The 22062-nt window shown below is 37.2% G+C and overlaps 1 protein-coding gene across 2 annotated transcripts in view; it reads left to right on the forward strand.

The window, feature by feature from the left end:
• The window catches only part of LOC138173829 (transcriptional repressor protein YY1), a 41680-nt gene extending 24889 nt beyond the window's left edge, over positions 1 to 16791 (forward strand). For both annotated transcript variants that reach the window (XM_069103922.1, XM_069103923.1), the window contains 4 exons: positions 5877 to 5937; positions 7985 to 8143; positions 9161 to 10623; positions 16219 to 16791. In XM_069103922.1, coding sequence (XP_068960023.1) covers positions 5877 to 5937; positions 7985 to 8143; positions 9161 to 9343 — 403 coding nt within the window. In that variant the 3' untranslated portion in view covers positions 9344 to 10623; positions 16219 to 16791. The remainder of the gene's footprint in view (positions 1 to 5876; positions 5938 to 7984; positions 8144 to 9160; positions 10624 to 16218) is intronic.
• Positions 16792 to 22062: the final 5271 nt, after the last annotated feature.

Consider the following 22062-nt stretch of genomic DNA (forward strand, 5'->3'; position numbering starts at 1 on the left):
TTAGCTACCTTTGTGACCCTGGGCTTATCACATGGCTTCCCAGCGACAGTTTCCTTACTTATAAAATGAGTATAATATATGCACCTGCTTCTTGGGGTTGTTGTGAGGATCAAATAACATTATGCCTTTAAAGCACTTTGCAAACCTTAAATATTACATAAAGGGCATTTAGGAAGTAATAACAGTGTATGGAAAGAACACTGTATTTGGAGTCAGGACCTAGTGCAGGGGATGGGTATCTGGGACCTTGAGGCTACCTGTGGCCCTCTAGTCCTCAAATGTGGCCCTTTGACTCCAAATTTCACAGAACAAAATCCCTTAATAAAAGGATTTGTTCTGTAAAACTTGGACTCAGATCAAAAGGCCACACCCAAGGACCCAGAAGGCCACGTGTTCTCAAGGTTGCTGGTTCCCCACCCTTGACTAGTCTCAATACATGCTGAGCTTCAGTTTCTTCAGCTTCAAATAAAGATAACTTCCCATATCTACCTCAAAGGGTTGTCATGAGACAACCCACGTTATGTGCTTTGTAAACTCTTAAAGGGTGCAAACATGGTGGTACCACTTTTACCTATGGGGAGGGAGAGGCTTCATGGAGCAAGAAGGCATAGTAGAGGTTATTTGGGTTTCATCTTTGCTGTCGGAGCCTGTTAGCCTTTACTGTGGCTTAGTGATGTACTTGAGCACTTTTGGCCCAGTGAATTGGTAACCAAGCTTTGACTAATTGATACTTGGGGGAACTAGAAAGTACTGTTGTTAAATATGGTGGTGGTGATATGACTTCTTGATTCCTTCTACAAACATCATCAGGTAAGTTGAACTGACTTACCTTAACCAATGGTAATCAATTATAGTACCTTGCAGCTTGCAGCAATATACTGTTGAAGAGTATTTGTATAATATGTATTAAAGTGGTTTCTTTGTTGGGCGTTCTGCAAGTATTTCTCTTCCACATTATGACAGTAGGTAGGTATAAAACAAGTTGAAAGCTTTTTTTTTTAACTTGGGGGGCAGGATGGTTTAAAACAAAGAGGCTCCTTTGTTTCTAAATTTTCTTATATTTCTAGTATTCTTTAATATTCCTGGTTTAAAGTGATCTTCCCCTCTGGGGACTCAACACAGCCCTTCTATTATATATCTGTGTCCTGTTTTTCTGCCTGTTTCTCTTAGCACCTAGGATTTACTTATGATAAGAGTTAAGTAAATTTTTGTTGGAATGATGAATGAATCATATAAGTATATAAATTATGTTTATATATTGGAATTATCTAAATATATTCTAAAAACTGTTGGTAATACCATTGGTTATAGAAAGCAATTACTAATTGATCCAGGTAGGTTGATGAATAAACACTCCTTGCTGAGAGCTTTAGTTTCTAATTCAGGGCTATCACCTTTATAGGTAGCATGGGGTTGGAAGATGGCCAGCATTTAAAATTGTGCTATTGATGACTGTAGTAAAAATAATTATGACCTTTTGAGGGACCTAGCATAATATAATAATAATCCCTCACATTTCTATAACATTTGATAGCTTACAAATTGGTTTTCCTTAAAATCATCTGTGGGAAGGCAGAACAAATGTTATCCATTTTACAGATGGGGAAACTAAGGCACAAAATGGTGAATCTATTGTTAGGTAGCAGAACTAGTACTCAAAGAAATGTCTTCTGATTCTAAGTCTAGTTTTCTTAATCACTATAACATATAGAGACTTGTGAAGATATCTGATCAGCAGTAGAGAATAGCATTGATGTCTGAATTGCTCCCTTTGGGCAAAATTGCCAGACAGCAAATTATTTGGGCCTATTCCACCTCCCTTTTCCACCCCATCCTCCATCTCCGCCACCTGCTGTGTAGTGCCTTTGTGCTTTGGCACACCATGTTGCTTTCCATAAACTACCCATGCTCCAAAATTGTCTTTTGTTTTCCAGTGGAGTTGAGGGGAAATGGGGGGAGGGGGACTCATTTTCTTCAAGCCAAAAAGAAAGTCAAATGATCTAATTAAAAGTGATTCATATTGAGAGGTTTGACCAATAAGACCTTAATTGGTATATCTTAAGCAAGAACAACTTCCTGTTAAAAAAAAAAAAATTTTTTTTAAATTGGCAAAGGGAAGAGGGGTTAAGAATCTTTAATGAATTCTGGCCCTTGGTTTACCCCTAATTTAGTTTTAAGTAATTTGTATTAATTTTTGGCACAACAGACTGCAAAAATTTGTTCTTTGAGAAACCCAGGCAGTTTATAAGTTGATAGTGAGTCAGTAATATTTTTTATTATGATGTCAAATACAGACCCTACCTACTTCACGAAGTTGTACATAAGATCAGATCTAAGTATTTAAGAGTATGTCATTAAGAGCAGCCCATTAATTAATGGTATGTTTCACTACATTTTTGGTTTTGGAATGATTTGATTATTAGGCCCTTTATCAAATATTTCATCAAAAGCAATGCCATTCTTTCCATAAATCAGTGGTAAGTTCTACAAGAGCTTTTGGCCTGCTAAAATGGTCCAAAGACCCCCAAAATGTTCAATCTCAGGGCTGAAGAGGGATCTTAGAAGTCATCTAGCCTAATAAAATATAAGCTTGTTGAGGGCAGAGACTATAATTTTTTTTTTATCTTTTGTGTCACTGATTTCTTGCTTCTAATAGGCATTTAATCATTGCTTTGTTGGATTGAATATAGCCCAGTAGCAGGATTCACTTGACATCCCCACCAGATTACTCCAGTACCTTTGCTTGCTTGAAGATCTTGAATGATTCGAAACTTCTTACATCAAAAGGCAGCCCATTGTACTTCTAGATATCTCACATTCTTAGGGGAATGTCTTTTAGTGCTTAAAATAAAATCTAATTTCCTTGTATAATCCATCCTTTGTTCCTACTTGTCCCATAAAGTAGGCAGAATGAGATTGAGATCAGTGACAGTATGTGATGACATAATCAAGACATTGAATATTCCCACTAACTCCTCATTCCTTTCCCAGGCTTGAACTTCTTTCTAAAATAACCTTCTCATGATACTGTGATTCTAGAAACTTAAAGTATATATTAAACTTAGTTCCATTTCCCTGGCATTAAGATGACCCTTTTGCAGCTTTAACTGTGTTTGAAGAAGCAGACTTTCCCAAACTAGCATTCCATACAATTTCATGGAGGAAAAATGTTCCATTTTAAGCTCATTAAAAGAATTCTGGTTGGATTTCCCTTCCCCATTTTTATATATAGCAAATTACCGATCTAGTAAATAAAATGTCTTTTCTGCTTGCTTGTTTCTTTTGTCTTGACCTCAGCTCTTTACCCTTGAATGCAAGTAGATAATCTGAATAGGATTACATGATTTGAACTTTTATCTGATAATATTTTAAAAATTACAAAATCGCCCCGTTCAGAAAATGGATTTGTTTTTTCTACTAGACTTTAAAAGATCATAAACTCTTTCATTTTTATTCAGTCCTCAGAATGTTTGGTTTACTGTAATGCTTTAAGAACTAGATTTCTGTGTAAATCCAATGGTGCATTTTAAAATATATTTCATACTGAAATTCATTGTTCCATAACCTAACAAAAAAGCAAATGTTTCTTGATTAAAGTCCATACTTAATGGACACTGAATGTCCATACTATGTATGTCTCTTTTACTCTTCTAACTTCAAATAATTTTTTGTTATCTTGATTTAATTTTGATGTCCTCAAAAGTGGAAAGAAGCAAAAAAAAAGTTTGTATAGATTGGATATTTTTGCTAATCAGAGGGAGAAGATGAGGGAAATTAAAACTAAAACTTTTAAAATTTGGCTTTTATCAAATTTCACATTTGACAAGTTTGTATTTGAGTAAAAAGTCATAGTATTTTTGATACTATTGCACAGAATTCTAAGAAGTAGCAAATCTGAATCCAACCTCCAGGTGGAGCAGTGTTACAAAAAAAATCTACTTACATCTGTTAGATATGGATACAGGCCCAAACCCAGAGATTTATGAGTCTTTGTTACAGAACAAAGCCTAGTACAGGGGTGGGGAACCTTCGGCCTTTAGGCCACTTGTGGCCTAGGCCCTTGGGTGCAGTCTTTTGGCCTAAGTCCAAGTTTTACAGAATAAACCCTTTTATCAAGGGAATTTGTTCTGTGAAGTTTGTATTCAGTCAAAGAGCCACACTGTCAGATCTAGGGAGCCAATTCATATGTGGCCTCAAGGCCACAGGTTCTCCACCCCTGACCTAATACGATATTTAGAAAACATTTGTTAATTAGAGCCATAATCCAGTTATCAAGGCTTAACATCCATTTCCTTAAAAAACACCTACCTATATCTTTTTGGTTTGTAAGGTAAAGCTATCTAGGTGTATAGTCCCTACCAGGGTTGTTTAGACTGCTTGGTTCAAGAACTTGTCTCTTTCCTTTCTACTCTACATAGATCCTAAGGGAGAAAGTAAAGGGAAAGTTTTTTTGATGATCTTGCCAAAAGACCAAGTTTTAGGTCAGTGAAAATGCCAGGTAAGTCAGAGGATAATTTAGGAACCAGACAGTAATCGGAGAGCTATGGGTTCTTTCTTCTTGCCCCAAAGAAGGAGGCTGTGGTGATCCTTTGATCTCTTTGTTTCTGTCTACCTCATTTGGCAATAAGAATCCCCATGGTTAACAGTTGCTGGGGTTTGGAAGTTAAGTTTTTTGTATTTACAAAGTGCCAGCCTTGATCTGCTCTGTCACCACTGCCATGGCTTTTATTAGCATAACGCTGTGTGTATGGAGAAGAAAGCACTGGATTTAGTCAGATCTGGGTTTGAGTCCTGGTACTACCATATAACTAAGCAAATTGCTTCCCTTCTTAGGAACCTGTTCCTTTGTTATAAAAATGAAAATAGTAACACTTGGACTGACAGGGAAAAGTATTTTGTCAGTAAACTATAGATAGCACTGTGGAAATAACTTGTTCCTGTGACATGTTTTTCTTCTGAAGTCCACATTACTTTACAATTCTTTCCTGATTCTTTACCTGCTGACCTAAAGTTTACAGTGGAAAGTCAAAATTAAAGAAAATTTCTTCACTCCATAGCCTGTGTTGCAAGCCGTGTTCCCCTTTTGTCAGAATTTTTGATAACTAAAGCATCAGTTCCTAGATTCTTTCTATTCTGGTTCTAGGATTCCATTGTTTAACTTAAAATGAATAAAAATCTGAAATATTTTATCTGTATTGGATACATACCCAAGAATATCCTTTTTATAAACCAGAGATAAGAGAGGTAAAAATCAAGCCTATTATCATTTAACAAAGTCTTTATATGAAGGACTTTATAGTGCTTGACTTAACTGGTACTAGCAAGCCTACTACAACTAGCTATCTGCTGGTGGGTGTCAAAAGGTGTGTAATCAGGATGGTGAAGGAACTACAAACCATTTCTTGGGGGTCATCAGAAGGAGCTGACAGTGTTTGGACTCGAGTCTGGGGGAGAAGGGTGGGAAATGATCATTATCTTTGCAGATGATCATTATGTGTCCTACAGAGTAATGTAGGAAGAGAAATTATGTGTAGTCTGTTGATTCAGAGACAGAATGAGGGACAAAGAATTGAAGCTGCAGAGAGGCAGATTTTAACTTGATATATTTTTAAAACAAACTTTTTCAAACTGTTGGAGCTAACAAAAAGTAGAATAAGCTGCCTTGGTGTAGGTAGTGAGTTGTGTTACACTGGAGGATTCGGGGATATTGTTGGAGATTTCTGTCCAGGTTGGACTAGGTTTCTTCTGAGGCCCTCCTACTCTGAGATAATGGTAGCTCTATGATTTTTATATTAGGATAACATTTCAGGGAATATGATTTATTTCAGTTGAGTCTACCCACTCCTGCAAATGCCTGTCTCTCTCTCTTTTGTAAGAATGAAGCCAAGAAAAATTAAAGAAGATGATGCTCCAAGAACAATAGCTTGCCCTCATAAAGTAAGTAATGCTAGGGGATTTATGGGAATTTGGTGATAATTGTCATTACATTGTAGAATGCTGAATTTTACAAATTTTCATTTTTTTCCCCATCTTCCTATTGACAAGACTTTGCTCCTAGAGTTCTTTTGTTGAAATACGGAGATTTGACTTATCTTTGAATTAGATATTCACTTTTTGACATAGGTAGCTATTTGATGTAACTTTTTTTTCCTAAAAGGCCATTTTAGTTAAAGGGGACTGCATTGTGGCCTCAGTCCCTTTATTACTGTTATATTAATATACTGTTAATCCTTTTTAAGCATTTTATCAATATTTGGAAATTACTCAAATGATACTAACTTAATATTTATCTTTACCTCAATGTTCTGATGAATTATTGGGACACTGGGGTTGTTATTCCCAAGATCCATGATTTTCAGTGACTGATCACAATCTTCCTTCACTTGGGGCATGAACTTCTCTGCTAAGTTAGTCTCACAGGTCAGACAAAATAAGTCTTGACAGTAGGCTTGTCTACCTTTGTAACTTTGCATTAGGTCCTCCCCAAAATTAATTCTTTGAAGATTTAGGGTCAGATCCATGCCTCAGGAAGTCACTGGAGAAAAAGATATATATGTCAGCAGATATGTAACTTTTCAAGGTACATGAGTTTCTGATGTAATAGACTTGTTTTCAAACTTAGCTCAAATATGAATAATCTGATTAACAAAGTTTTTTTCATGGGTACCATGGGGAAGTGGTACAAATAAAAAGGTTTTAAAATGCTAGAAAGAAATCTGAATTTTGAGTTAGACACAGAAATTGGTGAAGGGAATGAGATAAAAAGGCAAGGAAGTCATAAAATAGGGAGTGAAGATGTGTAAATTTAGCTTCAGCAAAATCATGTATTATATAACTCAGTACTCACAGCTTATGTTTCTCAGTCTGACTTCACTGAATTGATGTTGAGATTTGTAAGTGGGAAAGGACTTTGATTGGGATCAGAAATGAATATGGAATTTAAAATAGTGTTGCTGAATTTCTGTCATCTCATTTCTTTCAGAGATTTTTAAAAAGCTCTTAATTTCCCAACTAACTACTTAATAGCCAAGGTGAAATGACTTTGGTTCCTCAAAACCTCCAACCTCAACTCTGCTCACCATATACCTTTTTGTCTGGGAACTGCTTTAATGGTTATTTATTCTGTCCTTCTGTCATGATGTTTTATCATTTTTCCAGTCACTCCATTATTTGGCAACAACTGCAGAAGAAATTGTAATTGACACGCTTCTTAAGCACCACATATCCATTAGCCTCAACATGCATTGCATTGTCTGCCTCTCTCTGTTCCTCGTGTCTCACAGAATCAATTTCTTCTGTAGTTGCCATTCCTTGGAGACCCTCTTGCTTCTTTCTCTGTCAAGAAGGGGAAAGAGGCAAAGAGAGAAGAAAGAGGGAAGTAGGAGATGGAGAATGACAGACCATACTTTCACCAAAGACTATGGGGCCCACCAAAGGTATTGGTGGAGTGCCATCATTTTAATTCATTTCTTTATCAGTGCTTCTTCCTGTTAATATACTTTTGTAGACAGCAGATTTGGGAGAGACAAAGTAGACTAGATAGAGAATCAGGAGACCTGGGTTCTAGTCCCAGTTCTGCCACAGATGAGCCATGTTGCCTTGAGCAAGTCACTTTCCTTCTATGGGCCCTAGTTTCCTCATTTGTAAAGTAAAAAGGTTAAACTGCATGATAGCCTTTTTGGTCTCTTAACATTCTGTAATTTTATCTTGAAATGTTTTATTACATTTGCCATTAGAGAAGAGACTAGATCATAAGCTTTTGAAACCATTGATCTTTGTAAAGTAAGTTATACTGTAATTTTTAAGTAATGTAAGAATTATGGGTTGGAAAAAGTGAGCAGACTTTGAGAGAAGTTTTATGTTAACGCTGCTCATTTTGGTTTTGTTTTGTTTTTTTAAGTTGACAGTAGTGACTATCCTGATAGGATTTGAATAGTTAAAGAATTTAAGGCAAAAATAATGAAGTTTTTCTCTCTGCTTTAAGGGATGCTCAAAGATGTTCAGGGATAACTCTGCCATGAGAAAACATCTGCACACCCATGGTCCTAGAGTCCACGTATGTGCAGAATGTGGAAAGGCTTTTGTTGAAAGTTCAAAACTAAAACGGCATCAACTGGTTCATACTGGAGAGAAGCCCTTTCAGGTATAGCCAATTCTTTTCTTCTGTCTGCTTTGCATAGTACTAATATTAAGTGGGCTGGATGGTAGCATCATCAGTATATTGTATATATTCTGAAATAAACCAATAAACATTTTGTATAATTGTATTGGATAGCTGTGTTGGAATCATGTAGTATCAAATATTAGATGTGATTTAATAGTGTTAACACCCAGATGAACCATTGTTTGGTTGGGGTTTTGTTTTTAGCATTTATCAGTTGTAAGGGTGACCTTAGTTTTTTGTTTGTTTTTCTTTTGACTTCATCTATAGTTAGCTCACAACATTTGACCAGGTATTTGGGGAAAGGATTACTAGGGGAGAAAAATAGCAATCTTCTATGAGAGGGAATCTAGTTTTGTCTTTGTGCTATGGTTTAGGAATATTTAATAGTTTTTCAAGATGTTATTTAAGAATTCTTTTCTGCTGTGTTTCTTATTAGGATCATAATAAATCGTTTATGGTTAATTAAACCAATTAATTGTGTGTGGACATGTATTATATATACATTTGTATATTAATCTGTAGCAGTAAGCTTAATTTTTGTTTCCTTGAGGTTATCCTTAATATGGAATTTAATATAATAAATAGATAAATGTACTTTGGAGTAAAAGGCAGGATTTCAATCCCTTGAGATCTCATATTAGAAATTTTTATAAAACTGCTAAGGAGCTTGGTATAATTTAGTTTCAGGATGCTAGGTAATTTGGTAAAACTCCTGCCAACTTGCCAGATAGTCAAACTGTGCTTTGAATTAACATTCAGATTGGGCTACCTGTACATAATACAAAATGGGTCAGTTCAGTGTGATCCCTGTGTAGGGATCATATAATCGCACTAGAGAGTAGCTGTGTATAAGACAGTGGGCTATAGAGAGATCTGATTTCCTTAAAGGGAGAGTAAGCTACCCCCCAGAGAGAAATGGAAGTTTTGCCAGCCCATCTCCCAGGTAACTGTCAAAGTTGCTGAACAGTTTTGATAATGTGGTCTTTCCTCTGACAGTGCACGTTCGAAGGCTGTGGGAAGCGCTTTTCACTGGACTTCAATTTGCGCACACATGTGCGAATTCATACTGGAGACAGGCCCTATGTGTGCCCCTTCGACGGCTGTAATAAGAAGTTTGCTCAGTCAACTAACCTGAAATCTCACATCTTAACACATGCTAAGGCCAAAAACAACCAGTGAAAAGAAGAGGGAAGAATGTTCTCGAACTCGAGAAGCATCTTACAGGAGTATGATTGGAAATAAATATGCCTCTCCTTTGTATATTGTTTCTAGGAAAGAATTTTTAAAAAAGAATTGAATCCTACACACCTAAAGGACATGTTTTGATAAAGTAGTAAAAATAAAAACAAAAAAACCACAAAACAAAAAAACACACAAAAAAAACTTTTAAGATGACGTTGCTAAGATGCTCTATCTTGCTCTGTAGCCCAGTTTCAAGAACACGGTGTTTTTGTAAAGCCCCAATAGGAGGCTGATTCATGAACTTGCATCAAAAAAGACAATTCTTTATACAACAGTGCTAAAAAAAATTGGACTTCTTTTCACATTCTTATAAATATGAAGCTCACCTGTTGCTTACAATTTTTTTAATTTTGTATTTTCCAAGTGTGCATATTGTACACTTCTTGGGGATATGCTTAGTAATGCTATGTGTGATTTTTTCCAGAGGTTGATAACTTTGCTTGCAGTAGATTTTCTTTAAAAGAATGGGCAGTTACATGCATACTTCAAAAGTATTTTCCTGTAAAAAAAAAAAGTTATATAGGTTTTGTTTGCTATCTTAATTTTGGTTGTATTCTTTGATGTTAACACATTTTGTATAATTGTATCGTATAGCTGTATTGAAATCATGTAGTATCAGATATTAGATGTGATTTAATAGTGTTAATCAATTTAAACCCATTTTAGTCACTTTTTTTGGAAAAATACTGCCAGATGCCGATGTTCCGTGTAATTTCTCTTTGCCTGTTCAGTTACAGAAAGTGGTGCTCAGTTGTAGAATATATTGTACAGGCATTGACTTTTTATTAACACCCAGTATGTACATCCCATGTAATAGAAAGGGCAACAATAAAATAGTGGTCCTAAAGGAAGAAAATGGCAGAAAATGATCTGTAAGCACAGTCTTTTTTGTTTTTGTCCAGAATAATAATTCTTGAGCCTCCCAGAAATTAGAAGCTAAATAAAGCTACTCAAGTTTCCTTTACTTTTGCATTTAATTACAGTGATTTGTGATGAAAGCGGTGCCTGAACTTTACAGACCATTGTATATTTAAGATCTGCCTAAAGTCAGAATAGGTAATGGACATCTTGGGTTAGACATACTTGAGAGCTCCTCAATTCAGGATGGTTGAATTGTCGTTGGTGATGTATTTGTTCTTTCAGCACCCACCCCTGCCATGGCAAAGCCACTCAATGAAGCTGTGTTGACAGTGATCATCCTTATGTGCTTTGTCGAGGTAAGATATTCCCAGTGGCATTTGGGGGCTGCAGGGGGGTTGGGGGGGGGGGTGAGGCAGTGCACAGAAGAGATTGGGTTACTCATTACTCCATTGAGGTTGTATATTCAAACCTTTTTTTACAGCCTTGAAGTTGCCTTTAAGGTCATCAGTGAGCCTTTGAGCCTTCCCCTTAATGTATTTGTTTCTCCTGTAGAGGAATGGACTGTTTCTAAGCCTTTGTTCCTCTCTCCAGTAGAGTCTTTCAATGTTAGTTTCCCCATTGGTACCAGAGAGTCACTGAAGAACTGGTAACCTGCATGCTTCTGAATAGACAGTGAGTGCAATTTTGCAAGGTGACTATCATTAGACTGTTACAAAATTGTACTCAGGGAATATTTTACCTCTCATGTTGTAGGTATGATTATAATCTCGGAATTTTTATTCAAGGAATAAAATTAAGTATCAGACACATTGAAAATATTTTTTACAAACTGCCACAATACAGTAAATTCCTTATCCAAACAGCCAGATGCTTTTTTTCTATGTCAGTGCTTTTATGAGAGACTGAAACAAGTAAAGTAGCTGTTATCAGTGATTTCTTTATTGAAAAATAATTTTTAGGCTATATCAGGGTTAATTGATTCAGTCCATCTATCCCATCTCCTAAACTTTCTACATGTATTGTCCCATAAAATAATCATCACTTAGACTTTCGCAGGGCCTCAGGGTCATCATAAGTGCCTTCTGAATTGTTAAGAAAGGTTAGGTTGATTTTAGTATTTTGGTGATATATGAGAAATAACTGTGTAGACTAAATGGATTTAATTATGTAATTAACATTTTGCTTCATTTACAATCGCTAATTGATCCAAGCCTATCATAATACTTATTTGGTGGTCATTTAAATAATAGTAGTGGTTGTCAGGTGGTTAGGCCCTATAAAGGGTTCATGCTAGCTAGATGATTAGTGAGAACAGGAAAGAACTTTAGAAACCTCTTCCAGTCCACTTATTTTATAGATGAGGAAATTGAGGCACAAAGAGAAATGACTTCCCTAAGATCACATGGCAGATTTTCTCTCTTAGTCCAATGTTCTCTCCACTTTAGGAGAAGGGATTAAAAATCTCAGGCAGCCACCTTTGACTCCTAGGTTGCATGTTCTACACCAGGTAAAAGTTAATCAGTTAATCATACCAGTGGAAAAAACCTGGGCTGCAAGTCCAGAGATGTGTTAGTCCTGGTTTTGTCTTATTCACTAGGTGACCTTAAGGATATCACTTCTGCTTTTTGAACTAGAATTTCCCCATCTATGAGATAAGGAGGGAGGGGGGTTGGAACTTGGTGTTCTAGGTTCCTTCCGACTTTGGAGTTCTGTGTTCCACAATCCCATTCCTCAGCCTTTCGAGATACATAAGACTTTACTGTATTTGGCAGTATGTGTAAGAAGTAAGCCCTTGGATGGATTTCTAACTTAAAACTGTGTGCTGGCACACATGATACTATGCTTTGATTAGACTTGAGGCACAGAGTCCAACTTATTAATGTAATATAAAATGGTTCAGTGTCCTAAGGCTTATTTGTGTCTGTGTGAGATCATCAGAATTCCAACTGAGCCACTAGTTTGCTTTATTTTTAAATCAGTTAAATTTCCATTCATCAATCCATGTAATACACTGGAATCTCACCATAATTGAGACCAGGTTGCACAGAGATCCATCTGCTAATTATACTCATTAGAGCTCCTTGGAAAGGGGGTCCAAGACAGGCCCATGTTTATATAAAGCAAATCTCTAAGGTAGACCTTTTTTTCCTCTGTGCCTTGTTAACCCCTGGGCATGTCTTGAACCATCTTTTCCAACCAACCCTTCCTATTCTCATAGCCTCCTTTCACACTGTAGTCTGTTCAAATTTATCTTGTCCATTTGGAAAGTATGAATTTTTTTTTAGGAAGTTTCATGTGGGGATTGGTAGAGATAATATAAAGGGATTACAGCAACAGTTAAAAAGTGATTGACAACCTTGAAAAATGTAGTAGTTCTTTAACTTTGTTGATCTTGAATTTTGCTGCTTATGTTTAGATTTATAACTTGCTGAAAATACTAAAATTGTTAAAGGGCTTCTGACAATAGATTTGAAGATTTGACTTGATTTATGATAACCCTCATTCATTATCTTATCTGTAAACAGATATAAATGCACATTTCTAAGCTATGTGACTTCAGAGGCAGGTTACAATTCATCAAATGTTTATATTTTTTAATTTCTGGTTAGTTCCTGATTTTTTGGACATTGGGGGAGTCTGTCAGTCCAGAGAATTAGTCTCTTCAAAGGTGACAAAGTTCAGATGATCAGACCCCAAAACTTGAGGAATTCAAGAAAATGATTATCTGTAATTTGTCCCTGTTGCAGAAACTGGAATAATTAGAAGGGCTTGTCTTAATTATTGCAAAAAACAAACCTGGAAGCAGTTTTAAGATTTGGTCTACAGCATAACTAGGTAGAGGTCCTTTCTTATTCCTGAATATATAGTAAGAATTAGATTAGCAAATTGATTTGTATGCAAATGATTCTGCTAATATACTTTTTGGAGTGTTTCTTTAGAAACTCATTAAATCCTAATATGCCTGATTATGTGCCAGTATACTGTACTAAGCCTGCTAGAGATAGAACAATTAGTAAGGCTGTGTCCCTGTCCAAAAATCTTAGTTTATTGTGAAGAATGAATGGGTACACAAGAGAATATAAATTAAAGTATGAAAAGTGCCTAAGAGGAAGATAAAGAGCTACTAAATAAAATGTGGGAAAGGTCTATTAAACTGTTAGAAGGGTTTGAATATTTTCTGGGTTTTTCTTTTTTTCCTCCTCTTACTAACTAGCTTGGTATTTGTAGGTCAGGTATAAGGTAATCTTCAACCCAACATGCCCAAGTCTATGACATTCCAGGCATATTAGGATTTGCTGAATATTTGTTACCAAGTTTGAGACAGTCACTTTGAACACATTTCTGAATCTAGAACCTTTTACTGATCTAACTACTTCCACTACAGGCTTATTCCTATCCCTACCATGTTCTCTTGGCTCCTAGGGAAGGTGGCAGTAGCCCAGTTTATATGATCTTTTGTGCAGTACCTGAAAATTTCATCTCTGTTGACCCCCATGGAGAAAGGGATTGAAACTCAGAGGCCATAAGTAAAATATTTAACAAGTGTCAAAGACCTGAGCTACTTTTCTAAGATGCCACTTTGGCCTGAGAGCCTTTTTCTTATAAAATAGGCTATTTCTTCCTGGTTCAGGCAGCAGCAGACCAAGGAAAGACTGCATGCCTATGTTCCTGTCTTGGCTTTACAAAACTGATGATGATGCACAACCTAGACTGGCCAAAAACTTTCAGTCTCCCTCTTCCAATACCTTCAGTGTCATAGGGAACTTAAATATTGAATAACTGTTAAAGCACCTATCATGTATGTCCAAAGTATTGTGCTAGGTACTGGAGGGGAGATAGACTGTAAGAGAAAATGAAGGGACATCTCATCTAAGCCCGTCTTGTTTTAATTATTGAAGGCTTTTTATACCACTCGTTTTGGATTAATGGGACAAACACCCATCACGTAGATGAAAATGTAAGGTACAGAGAGGTGAGATGTTTTTTCCCTAGGTTACATGAGGAAAAAGCTGGGGTTTGAACCCAGATCCTTCTGACTCCCAAGTTTCTGTTCTCCACATTGTAGCATATCCAAAAGAGACAATTCATACACAAATATGCATTTCTATACAAAGTATGTGTAGTGTAGGATGAAAGGCATTATAAGTACAAAATACTTTTCTAAGGAGGATCATACAGAGTTGGGGGCATGTAAGAATTCCTAGAGGAAGCAATATTTGTTACCTGGCTTTGAAAGTATAAGAAACATTCCAACAGAAGGGGCTATTAGAAAGGTGTAGGAGGCATTAGCCAAGGTGTAGGAGCTGGGAGGAAGTGCTACAATAGGCAGAAGAGATGAAGTAGTTCATTTGGGCAGAAGAGGAGCACACACAGAAAGGAGTGCCATGCAATGAGAATGGAGAGGTAAAGAGTACCAGAGAGTTGGAGGGCTCTCAGTGCTGTACTGAGATCTCTAGACATTCATTAGGTAACAGGGAAGCATGAAGGGGCAACATGACTAGGTTTATGCTTAAGGAAGGTGGCAATGAGAAAGATGGTGGAGAGGGGAAAGGATGGGCGTACAAAAGCCCTGTTAGACTACTTCAGTGTTCATAATTCGAAGTAATCCTTCCACCTATGTTGGGGTTATGAGCACAAGGGGAAGTCAGAATGGAAGTACTAGGTCCTTGTGTAGTTTTGTAGAGAATGGAAATGGGTATACTAGATTCAGAAACTGCCTGACCCAGTTTTGTTTTTAAACAGGCCTGAGCTTAGCCTTTAAGAGTCTTTAATGCCAATTACATTAAAGTATACCAGAATTCCTTAGTAGTCAGGGGATTCAGTCAGCAAACCTCAGGCATGTAGAGCCTTATTGGAAGGCATCCTGGATCTGGAGGTGAAAGGCCTGGATTCAAAACCAGACTTTAGCTGCTCTGATCTTATGTTTTAAATCTAGATGTAGCAAATTGTTAAATTCTTAACTTTCTCTTGAATCTGGTCAGTTTCACATATAATTCTCTAAATAGACTACCCTTGAATATGTTATAATACTTGTTTGAAAGGAAGAAAATATGTATCTGATAATGAATGCCTCAGAACATCTATGATTTCAGCCATGCAGTGGCAAGTATCATTGTATTAAAAAGAGCATGGACTCCGGCTAGGCTAAGAAGACTTGTTTTGAATCCTAGTTCCACCACTTAATAGCTGTGTGACCTCAGACAAACTATTTGTAAAATGGGGATGTTTGCACAACCTACCTCACAGGGATGTTGTGAGGAAAGTGTTTTGTAAACCTTAAAAGTGTGATGTAAATGAGTTGTTAGCCCTGTGGGTACTCCTCCCACACCTGCGGATCAAGTAACAGCTGGTCTCTAGGAGCTGCTGCGGCCAAAACGTTAATCTCCTATTGGCTAAACCTGGTGAAAAGAATATGCACTTAGCTAGGCTGTTCCTCAGACTACAAACACAGGTTCTGAGAACAACAAAAAAACCTGTGCCATGATAAAGTATTAGAAGAGGACTTTAGTGAAAGACTAAAAATTAATTGCATAAAATTATCATTAAATAATATATACATGCTATAGGGAGTTTGAGGTTTGGTTTTTGGGGTTTTTTTTATGAGGTTAGACTTGTTTTGGGGATTTGAGGGGGATTTTTAAAAATATTTCCTACTTACAGTTTATTTTTATTCGCTATTAGGATCACATGTAATTTATCCTGTTAAGAGAACTAATAATAGAAAAATAATAAAACTTGAGAGAATTCAATTTGGTTTCATATATGTCCAAATTTGGACAATTTCAGAAAACATAGCTTTTGTCTGGACCCAATGTAGCAGTTCTTTGTCATTGTTTTATAACTTAATGATATGCAAATAACAAGTGTAGTTGCATGTCTAATTACCTTGAAGCTTTAAGTCATTGAAATTCCAAACCAGAAAAAAAATGACTGATTTTTTTTTTCCACAGCCTAAAAGGTTTCTCCTATGTTGACTACATTTCATTCTGTATAGAAGAAATTACAGGTCAAATCTGTAAAAGACAGCATTTGAATGTTGAGTAGGATCTTCATTAATTTCTATTGGGTGACATTTGTGAGTGCCACATGATGTGTCAGGATCAAGGAATGCACTTTTTTCGTTACTGAGGGAAGGGGTAACTACTGAATCATTCAACAGAATTTTTCTTCGAAATCTGGAGGCTTTTATCACCTGGAAGTAGTAATGGTTTGATTAGTTAAGCCAGGTCATGGAGAAATTTCATTTTTATCCACTTTCTTGTGACTACTACAGGCCACAATTCAAGGACTTGAGCGGTGCATCTCCTGTGCATTTTTCCTTTAAGCCATTTCTGGAATTTTCCTTGGTTTGTCATTAGCTCATAGATTGTAGCTGCAGAAATACTATATTTGAAACATCTGCATCAAGCATTCAGATGACTTTGCATCAAGAGAAGCATTTAGCTATGACTCAGTTTTAAGCATCAAGCATGTATAACCTGGCCCTATAAAGTACAATAAAGAAAGAATGTTAAGATTTTTAAGGCCTGTAATTCTCATTTGTTCTTTAATCATCTAATCAACCTATTCTTTTGCTTATTCAAATTCATTTGTTGCTAAAATGTGGATCCAAGTGCTAGATGGGACCTTGGGCAACTCAGAGCTAGTCATATAACCTTTCCTAAAAGGTGGTAATTCAGCTTCTGGTTGAAGGCCACCAGGGATGGGCATCTTACTCCCCATTCACTCTCCGTTCACAATTTTTAGAAAGCTCTAAACTGTTTACCCTAATTTGGAAAAATCTGGCTCCACAATTTAAAGAATAGTGGATTTAGGGACAGATAGTACCTTAGAATTAATCTCATCTACTTGAGTCAGAAAGATCTGATTCAATTCCAGCCTTTAAAGTACCAAGTAAATTAGTAGGAGAGCTACATTTTGAACCCAAATCCATTGCCTGTTCCACTGTTTAGAAGAAACCTGTCAACCCTGCAGTTGTCTAGACTGGTTCCCTAACCTTAGTTTAAGGTGTCCTTGATTTGCATAGGCAAAGAAACTCTAGCCCAATTTCCTTTATTAGTGGTCAACAAATTGTTCCTTTGTGGCCAACCAAAACCTTTCCTGCAGAGTTGAGTTAAAAAAAAAAATAATTTATTCTGGAGAAGTTAAGAGTTTTATTTCTAGGCTCCCTTGTACGTAGCTGAAAATTTCCGTACCTCTAGAGTATGTCCTTGTAATCTTGTGATACAGGATCACATGATTAAAAATGAGGACTTTTGTAGGTCTGCAAGCTCAGTATGAGTCAGTAGTAATGACAGCTGAGAGCTAAAGCAGTAAAACTTGATTGAGAGAGGTATATTCAGAATTAAAAGAAGGAGTAGTACTTCTATAGAATCTGCTCTGATTCAGCTACCATTTCCTGGAATTTAACACTTGGTTTGGGGTGTTTTAGGAACAGCATTGCTAGGTTGGAGAATACCTTAGAGGCAAGGCAACCTGGATGGTAGAGACTGACATTCTCGCCATCTGAACCTGAGGATGTTTAGTCTGGATAAAAGTTGAGTTAAAGAGGATATGACATCTATCTTCAAGTATTTAAAACACTGTCCACATGGAAGAACCCACAAACACGTTCTGCTTGGCCCTTGAGGGCAGAAACTAAAAAGCTTTGAGTTGCCAAATTAGCAATGAATTGCAGAGGCAAATTCAGGCTTGATGTAGGATAACTTTCCTAACAAATGGGGCAATCCAGAAGTGGAACAAAGGTTGCTTCCAGGGGTAGTTATTTACCCACAGTGGAAGACTTTAGGAAAATGCTGAATAACCAATAATAACATTTATTCAGCACCTACCATGTGTCACACACTGGGGATTTATTGAGTTGTTTTAGTCAGATATCTGACTTTATGACCCCGTTTGGGGTTTTCTTGGCAAAGATACTGGAGTGGTTTGTCATTTCCTTCTCCAGTTCATTTTATAGATGAGAAAAGTAAAATAAACAAGGTTAGGTGACTTACCCAGGGTCACATAGCTAAGAAGCATCTAAGGCCAGATTTGAACTTGGGAAGATGAATTTTCCTGACTTCAGACATTCCACAGCAATACCTATTTACCCCATGTGCTGGAGATACAAATATTTTTTTAAGCACCGCTTTCCTCAAGGAGCTTACAAAACACAAAAAGAAAGTTGAAAAGAGGAGAGGAAGTCATGGCGAGAATTCAGAGGTGTCCCAGCAAAGTGTAACCAACATGAAGAGTTTTGAGCTGAACTCCCTCCTTAAATAGAGGTTTTGGAGTGTGTGGCTCCACCCCTCAATGAGGGGCAGGGGGTAGTGATGAGGTCTGCAAGGTTGACATCTTGCAGGATGGTGAAGTTTTTCCAATAATAAGCTTCCTGAGACATGGTGGAAAAGACATTAGTGCACATTAGTGCCACCAGATGAGAAATGACCATTGTTGTAGAGGCATTTATTGATATGAATTGAATTCAGTGGTTGAACTCTGAGGTTCTTTTCCTCACCTGTGAAATTCTGACACCTCATAGACACTCCATCAAAATCAATTTCTCCAGGAGAAATTGAGAAAAATTTTTTTAATTAAGTGTAAAGTACCAAAAAGTTTTGGTATCCTGTTAAATTAATAATTGCTGCTCATTCATCTATACATTTCCTTATTTTAATGGATGCATCAGGTAAGAAAGGAGTGCTGAGGTGGCAAATAGAGTAGATTATAAGTAGCCCTTATGTTCATCACAAGGTCTGTGATCAATGGAAGTCTTGGTGGTGTTGCCTAGCAAGGACAAAGTTATTTTTAAACATAATTACGGTGCATATTTGCGTTATTTTTATTGAAGGAATATATAGTCCTACCACCTTTGTGTAGCCTATCTCTAGGGATACAGAGTGATACAGAGCAGAAGCACAATCACTAGCTTGGAATTTGTTGCTGTTGTTTAGTCGTTTAATTTGTGTCTGACTTTTCATGACCCCGTTTGGGATTTTCTTGGCAAAGATCCTAGAGTGGTTTGCCATTTCCTTCTCCAGCTCATATGACAGATGAGGAAACTGAGGCAAACAGGGTGAAGTGACTTGCCCAGAAACATACAGCCATAATAAGTGTCTGAGGATGGGTTGAAACTCAAGAAGATAAGTGACTCCAGGCTCAGTGCTCTATATCCACTGTGCTACCTAGCTGCCCATCCTGGGATTGAGGAGCCCCAAATTCTAAACCCAGCTCTACCGCTATCATACCGTGTTTCCCCGATAATAAGCCCTCCCCCCAAAATAAGCCCTATTGAGATTGCTGCTGTAGTGAAGGTGATCCCCTGCGCTACACGCTACATTACGGTACCCTCTGTATGCACCTCCCCCCCCCCCCCCCCCCCCACCCCCGTGAAACGCACGCCGCGCTCCGAGCTGCATCCAATCAGAGCTGCAGCAGTGAACGCGTCATCCTGTTCTTCCCCAGTGATTTGCTTATTTAATAAAGGTACATTTTTTTTGTTCACATTTACCTGTTTATTAAAATTGCTGTCAATGTTCATTAAAATAAGCCCTCCCCTGAAAATAAGCCCTCTGGTGTTTTTCTGTCAAAAAAATTAATAAGACAGTGTCTTATTATTGGGGAAACACGGTAGTATGTGGGCCTGGGCAAATCATTGTCCTCTCATTTTCCATTAAGTAATCATGTGTAGGTTAATTTCTTATGTTTATATGATTCTTTACAGTTTATCTCATTTGATCCTAAAGAAAGATAAGGCAGGAATTATTAACCCCAGATTACACAGAAAGTGTCATAAGTGAGAACTTGAACCCAAAGGTCCCTTTCAGCTTAACAACCTGGTAGAACTTGGGAGTCAGGAATCCTGTAGGGCTCAAGTTTCCTCTTTACAATGGTGAAGTCAGTCAATCTGATCACTGAGGTCCAAGGTAGTTCTAAATCCTATGATAATATACTCTGAAATTCTAAGGTCACCTCCACCTAAAATTTTGTTACTTTCATTTATTCAATAAATGAATACTAAATCCATCTAGCTAGGCATGCATTCCATAGTCTATGGTTCTAATGGCCTTTGCAGCTGGAACAGCCTGAGATTGAAATGTAAAGTATTGCCAGGCTTTATAGTGTGGGCCTGTAGGCCCTGTTACAGGGGAGGCTGTCCAGGGGATTGCTTGAGTTCAGCAGCAGCAGTAGGGCAAAAGCTGATCAGTCGTTCATACTAAGCCCTCCACCAACAAGGTGGGTTCCTGAGAGAATGGTGGGATCACTAAGCTGTTTTAGGAGTGGACTGGTCCAGGTCAGAAATCGAAGGTTTAAGCTTCCATGTCAATTAACAAAAGGATTAGATTAAAAGGCCTAGGAGACAGTTTTTAAAAAATTTGAGTAAATAAAATACTTAGTCACCATTGTAATACATTGAAGAATGAGTTGACTTCTTCAATTACATTTTTTAAGTCTTTTAATTACATCTTTTAAGTCTGCAGACAACTTTAGGAGCTGTCAGTTCTCTAAAAACAAACAGCTTCCTTAGGGATATGGCACAGAAAACTCCGACTCTTGTAATAAACATTAAAATCATGCAATTTTTGAGTATTTCCCTCCTTTATTAGCACTGGAGGGCAGTCTTATATGCTATACACCTTAAGGATGTTTTTATTTGGGTTTGAGGACTAGTGAGTAGAGAGAACCCATGTGTGCTGAGAGGGTTGGCTCCTAATGTCCAGAAATTTCAAGCTACCTGAATTTGAAAGAAAGCCCATCTTCCAAAAGAATAATGATGTTATATTTTTGTGGCAAAGTTGGCCATAGCCATAACTAGAAATTTCTTCTTTTTTTAATTATTTAGGTTTGCAGCATTCACTTTATTAGAATTTTTAGTTCTAAATTTTTTTTCTCTCCCCCTCCACAATATGGCAAGCAATTTAATATAAGCTATACATGTAAAATCATATTAAACATATTTCCATATGTAGCTAGAAATTTTTAGCTCTAAGGCCAAATTGAACACCAGTATCTTATGATCTTGCCCAGGATTCCTGTTTAAGGGTAGGCATGCTGATAGGACAGTATGGGAAAATGGGCCCAGAGAGAGTCACTTTGGCAGCAACAGGACATTCAGGGATGATGGTCCAAGACCAAGTGAAAGTGAAGATGGAGAAGGTCATACCAGGCAGCATGAGGCTTCATTATGGAGCAGGATAAGAAGAAAGCATGCTCCCCTCCTCCATGGTTTGCACCCTGTGTCAAAGGCCTAATCAAATCCCCTAGTGCTAATTAGGAGTTTGATAACAACCTCAAAGGTTATACAAAAAGCTATGGACACCATGATTCCAGAATAATGATTAGGAAGTATGTTGGCCATTTCCTGACCAGGGAGGCATGGACTCTGTATGCAGGAAGGTACATTTTTTGACTTGGTCCAAGTGGAAATTTGTTTTGCTTAACTATGCCTATTCCTACACCCTCCCCCAGCCCTTGCAACCCCAGGGAGGGGAAGGAGAGGAAGGCAGGAAAGAAAATAATGCTTGTAGATTTAAGACATAAATAATTTAAAAGCAAGTAAGTCAAACTTAAAAAAAAGAAAGGTATGGTGCTTTCCGGCTCACTAAGCTTAGTGCCTAGTTCCTAATAAGCACTTAATAAATGTTGATTGACTTATTATAGGGGTCAGAACTTGCTGCTCTTTCTGTAATTCCTGAAGGTTAGATGAAACTATAAATAAAATTAAGTTCATAAACTTAAGTAAAAAAGGAATATATTGTGCTTTGAGCCTAGGTACCACAAGATACCTAGGAGTATTATTAGCTTTCCAACTA

This window comes from Petaurus breviceps, unplaced genomic scaffold (genome assembly GCF_028583685.1).
Source record: "Petaurus breviceps papuanus isolate PSGF00001 unplaced genomic scaffold, PetGlider_PUasm1.0 65, whole genome shotgun sequence".
NCBI classification, from domain to species: Eukaryota; Metazoa; Chordata; class Mammalia; order Diprotodontia; family Petauridae; genus Petaurus; species Petaurus breviceps.